We start from the raw sequence: 6,228 nt of genomic DNA on the forward strand, positions 1-6,228 counted from the left end.
CTGGATAGAACCCAACACTAAGATTACTGATGTCGATCAGCAGCTCTGTCTTGCGTCGCCTCTGGCCATGCACGGAAAGCGAATCACACAGACAGTGTTCGGGCTTTTCGAAAGCAGTTTCATATCCCTCTACCATGCCAAAGGTTGACGACCTCTCTGTGTGCGCCGCTCTGAAGTTGGTGCGCTCTTTCGGTAGACAATGACTTGGTTTACACAACACAACCAAACCACTGCGGCTTTGAAACTGGACGCACTTTTCGATGGGGGTTCTTGTTGCGTAGCCGGACGTCCATCATCGAATTGTGTCGTTAACATAAGTGTACCTGAACTATTGTTCCGACAGTGTTTATCTGATAGCGTCTTAGTCCCGCTGTCCGTAGAGATCACGTCTCACAATCGCACACCAAAACACATTCTACTCTAGTCTTATCTACACATCCATTAAGGTTCGGGGATATGTCGCCTTGCCATTGTGGGTGTCTCAAAATCCGGACAATAGGGATTCTCGCGTGAGTCTCATCTGTCAACAAACTGTCGGGGCTTTCGTCAGCAAACCTTTGAACTTCAGGGTTTTGAAGTTCTCTGAATGGAGAGATCAGGCATCCACTTTTCGTGCAATAGCCTTTGGAAGCCTCTTCTACTCACACGATCACAAATCTAGGGATACAAAACCCTATTCTGTTAACAGACCTTGGGGTTGCTCTTTGTTGAGCACATGTGTTAAGCAGAGCAGACGGGTCAGCTGAGCCAAATGCGCCTTGGAAACTCAGAATTATCGAAATTGCAGGTCGCTTATATGTGTAGCGTTTTTCTAGCGCGTGTCAGTGTGATTTCATCAGTGTACTCTCTACCTTACCGGATCCCCATTGTCGCTTTCGAGTCAATACTTCATGGGTCATCATCAGCTGACAAAAGGACTGGTTAGCCCAAGCTGATCCTCTAGCGATTACCACCGCGGGCTCCTTTTTGGAAACTGACCACAAATTACTCGTCGATTGTCTTGGACAGCCTCGTTCCAAATGGAGACGGCCTAGTAAGATAAACGCTGATTGTGGACCTCACCACACGCGGATCGGAGTTGACCTGGTCCAGGAGCTCCGTGGTGCTTGGTTGCAGAGTTGCAGTTGCAAACCTTGGAGGGCAACATGCTGTTCGAGAATTCTGCCGAATAACAACAGAGGCCGTGATAATTGTCTTAGGTGCTCGGCTCAATGCTTGATGCCTTTTCCCGTTCGCAACAGTTTGAAACTGGACGCACTTTTCGATGGGGGTTCTCGTTGCGTAGCCGGACGTCCATCATCGAATTGTGTCGTTAACATAAGTGTACCTGAACTATTGTTCCGACAGTGTTTATCTGATAGCGTCTTAGTCCCGCTGTCCGTAGAGATCACGTCTCACAATCGCACACCAAAACACATTCTACTCTAGTCTTATCTACACATCCATTAAGGTTCGGGGATATGTCGCCTTGCCATTGTGGGTGTCTCAAAATCCGGACAATAGGGATTCTCGCGTGAGTCTCATCTGTCAACAAACTGTCGGGGCTTTCGTCAGCAAACCTTTGAACTTCAGGGTTTTGAAGTTCTCTGAATGGAGAGATCAGGCATCCACTTTTCGTGCAATAGCCTTTGGAAGCCTCTTCTACTCACACGATCACAAATCTAGGGATACAAAACCCTATTCTGTTAACAGACTTCGGGGGTGCTCCTTGTTGTGCATATGTGTTAAGCAGAGAAGACGGGTCAGCTGAGCCAAATGCGCTTTGGAGACTCAGAATTATCGAAATTGCAGGTCGTTTATATGTGTGGCGTTTTTCTAGCACGTGTCAGTGTGATTTTATCAGTGCACTCTCTACCTTACCGGATCCCCATTGTCGCTTTCGAGTCAATACTTCATGGGTCATCATCAGCTGACAAAAGGACTGGTTAGCCCAAGCTGATCCTCTAGCGATTACCACCGCGGGCTCCTTTTTGGAAACTGACCACAAATTACTCGTCGATTGTCTTGGACAGCCTCGTTCCAAATGGAGACGGCCTAGTAAGATAAACGCTGATTGTGGACCTCACCACACGCGGATCGGAGTTGACCTGGTCCAGGAGCTCCGTGGTGCTTGGTTGCAGAGTTGCAGTTGCAAACCTTGGAGGGCAACATGCTGTTCGAGAATTCTGCCGAATAACAACAGTGGCCGTGATAATTGTCTTAGGTGCTCGGCTCAATGCTTGATGCCTTTTCCCGTTCGCAACAGTCTGGTCCTTGCGGTTTAGCTTACAGGCAGTTTTCGGGGCCTGATCTCGCACAGCAGTAGAAATAACTGGGCATCCTCGGCAATATTGCGCTCCATTTCGGCCTTTCTTGTCATCGCTAGACCGGCTATCTGCAGCCTGCACGGCACCAAAAAGTAAAGAAAAGCAGCTCCGGACGAGCGTATGATAAGCATCTACATACGTTTTCAAAAAGTGGCGGTAGTTCGTTATTAATCCACTCCATCGGTAACCGATAGCGATGTGTTCAGTTTGGGTCGGCGACCGGCACGCTGTTCCAGGACACCGGATAGCCAAATGCTTCCAGTTATTCCGGAAGTTGGTTCTATGTATAAGTAGTCCACAATCAGCAAGTGATTGAATGAACCATTCGCCATTGTCCGTACTTGTCTAGTCCACTCCCAGTCAGCCACCCGTTTAGTCTTACTCGTAGTCCACAATCAGCAAGTGATTGAATGAGTCATTCGCCATTGTCCGTACTTGTCGAGTCCATTCCCAGTCGGCCACCCGTTTAGTCTCACTACCCAATTTTGCATTCAAATCTCCGGCGACCGCAACAGTATCAGCTTTTAACCCATCGTAACTGGTTCTCAAGGCATCATGAAAACATCCCTTAATGGTGTGGGAGCTATAAACAAATAATTAACTTCCTATTTCCAAGGTTCACAGACATTGCTAATGAACTGGGCAGAGGCTACTAATGGGTATTCAGGCAAGCACTGGTCCTTCTATTCGACGACTTAGAGTGATGTTGACCCTTGCACAGCCTGTCTTAGCTGTCGCCATGTCGCCAGAGCTGCGGAGCTGCAGGTGAGGGGCGAGTGATTGTGCTCGGTTCTCGAATTCTTGTTCTATCAGGGGTCTAGTTGGCTCAGTATCAAGAGCGCGAATTTACTGACTGGAAGGTCCGTCGTTCGAACTCGGCCTCCGCATCTCGACTTCTATCTAGGCTTGGGCGAGCTGGCAGTATCCCAGCCCTCGTACTTTGGGTAGCATAACAGTTAGGCACCGAAAGAGTATTACAGCTGAATGTTTTTTAAATTTAGTTTCATCACTACCACCTTCAGCTGTAAACAGCGTACATATATATACCATACATATACATATACCACAATTTCGTGGATCGTTAATTCCGGAAGATAGCAATGGATAGCTACACACTGGAGGCAGCAACGGATATAATTGACGTGTGAATCAGAAGTGAGTGAGTTGGGTTCATCTGAACAGTTGGGATTTGCATTTTAAAATCTCTATCCATCCTCTAAATTGCGTTTATTGTCGCCATGACGGTACATGTACAATAGTTTGCCAGCAAGACCAGTCAGGTACTATCGATCCGTCTCCACAGAAATCTGTTGGAGGCGGTAGATTGACTGACTCAACATCGGCTTGTGATTGTGAAGGAGACGTCATAGGGACCAAGTTGCGAAATTCAGAAAGAACGGCAATCTCTAATTGAGACTTCACTGTTAACTGATTGTCACATGGTCGGTCACGAAGGGACTGAACCTTACTTTGTTATAACGGTTCCGCGACTCATTGAGTTATACAGGTGTCCGTACGACACTTGCATAGTCTGTCATGCCAGGTTGGTCAATATTTAGGGGTTTGACGAACACAGTCTCCTGACCCTCCAGTTTGGAGTTTAGAACATGTGTGGTGACCTGTTCTGTGAAAATTGAAATCCATATGCATTTCCCACCAAACACTGCTGTCTCGTGGTCAGGCTGTTAAGCCAGGGGCTCTGGTTGAGGACCCTAATCGTCCTCCTGTCTAGGTGTGGGCGCCTTGGCAGTATTACAGCCCATGTACAACCATGGATTTCACACATACAAATAAACTCATGCCGCATCGACCGTTGAGCTCGAGATGGCTCAGTGGCAGGTCCGTGGTTCGAGCCCGACCTCTGCATCCCGACTGCTCTTGTCCGGGCTTAAGCAACCTGGTAATATCTTGGTCTTCGTGCTCCCTACGGGTGGCATGGCAACTAAGCACTGAAAGGGCGCTACAGCTGAACATCATCATCATTATCATCGACAGCATGACGTGTTCGTTCAACACTGATGCTTCACTGTAGAAAGGGTAAGCGAAAACAGGCTACTGCTGAGGCCCTTGTTCTTTCTCTGCCACATAAATAAAATAATAAGACAACCGTTCAGCCGTAACACCCTTCCGGTGCCTAACTGCCATGCCACCCGAAAAAAAGCATGAGGGCTGGGATACTGCCAGGTTGCCCAAGCCTAGACAGGAGAAGTCGAGATGCAAGGACCGGGTCCAAACCACGGACCTTCCGGTGAGTAAATTCGCGCTCTATCCATCGAACCACTTACCCGCCCACTTGTTATTTTCTTCACAATAAGGCTTTTGAGTGAATTATGATTGTATGCAGCAAAGTGTTAATGTTGAACAGTAATGGTTTCACACATACCAACTGTCTGCAGTTGGCGGTGGGCGTGCTTGTGTTAGGAACTCGCACTGGCTGTCAGTACGGCTTTTTGAACTTGGACGTTTCCTGCTGTATTTCAATAAATGTCATGTACCACTGTGCAGAGATTTTTTGCAGTACGCGAAAAGTCGAAAACTTTGCTTCGAAGTTTTCCGCACTGGAAATTCATACAGGGTAGAAACACTTTCTCCCTGTCAATCAAAAGGAATATTTGATTCCGTCCGTGGGATTTCGGTGTTACTCGAGGCTCACTACATTGGATACCTCAGAAACGTCACGGAATTCTGGTGTCTCCTAACCTTAAGATACTTTCAGATACGTTAAAAATGGTTACCTCAGACAATTTGATCATTGCCTCAATAAGGCGCCTTTCGTCAGAATAACTTGATGCGTTTAGATCCTTGTTCGAGCCCGACCTCTGCCTCTCGACTTCCCCTGTCTAGGCTTGGGCAACCTGGCAGTAACCCAGCCCTCGTGCTTTTTTCGTGTGGCATGGCAGCTAGGCGCCGAAAGGGTGTTACAGCTGAACGACACAACGACACACCACAGATCATGTGCGTCCTATACTGTAATAGGGATTTCGCACCACCTGACACTCTTTTTAGTTGAATTGATCAGCTGACGTGTTCCCCATCTATGCCAGTCCCAGTTACTTCATTTACCGGGAAATGGGAGACGAAGGCAATTGTGGCCAGGCATCAGAGGCACGAATCAAAATCAATCTTGCTGGAGAGGGTCCAGCGGACAGGCTCTAATTCAGTATATGCACTTCGGAATATATACAACCCTGGCTTCGGCGTATGACCCCGTTTCCCCTTGCGTATTGGTGTCCATACAATGGCTGGCTGGAATAGTATTTTCGAAACTTTTATCGAAAACCACTCCGAAGCCTGTTTCAAGCGACCACTGGACGTACGATATGAAAAGTCACATGGAAGTTGTTGCTTTGTTCAATAACGAACCTTTCTTGCGAGGTTTTTGTCCTTGATTGATGATATCCTTATCTTGTTGGGGAAGGAAGGGCTGACACACAAATTTCGGTTTGCTCTGTATATCACACTGAAATTCTACTCTATTTATTATTTCAGCTATCTTATGTCCTTACGAAGTCTGTCCAGGCGTTCTGCACTCATTGACCGCATCATTCGAGTCGATCATGCTGGGGAGCTGGGAGCCAACAGAATATATCAAGGCCAGCTGTTTGTTTTGGGCAAGTCCAGTGTCGGCCCAATCATCAAGGTGGGTTTTGTTTTTTGGCGAATATGTTGACCGGAAGGTCTGTGGTTCGAACTCAACCTCTGCATCTTGATTTCTCCTGTTAAAGCTTGAGCAACCTAGCAGTATCCCAGCCTTCGTGCTTCTTTCGGTTGGCATGGCAGCTATGCATCCAAAGAGTTCTACAGTTGGGTGATTATCTTTATATATATATATATATATATATATATATATATATATATGACAGCCCCGTCAATAGTCCCGCTTACGAGAGACCTCTCGGTTTAAATCGCTGAATTCCACTCC

The 6,228-nt window shown here is 47.2% G+C and overlaps 1 protein-coding gene across 1 annotated transcript in view; it reads left to right on the forward strand.

The window, feature by feature from the left end:
* Positions 1-5,794: 5,794 nt before the first annotated feature.
* The window catches only part of T265_15259 (hypothetical protein), a gene marked incomplete at both ends in the record, with an annotated part of 17,413 nt that continues 16,979 nt past the window's right edge, over positions 5,795-6,228 (forward strand). Inside the window, one exon of the mRNA XM_009177310.1 lies at positions 5,795-5,946. Coding sequence (XP_009175574.1) covers positions 5,803-5,946 — 144 coding nt within the window. The remainder of the gene's footprint in view (positions 5,947-6,228) is intronic.

This window comes from Opisthorchis viverrini, assembly GCF_000715545.1.
Source record: "Opisthorchis viverrini unplaced genomic scaffold opera_v5_415, whole genome shotgun sequence".
Classification (NCBI taxonomy): domain Eukaryota; kingdom Metazoa; phylum Platyhelminthes; class Trematoda; order Opisthorchiida; family Opisthorchiidae; genus Opisthorchis; species Opisthorchis viverrini.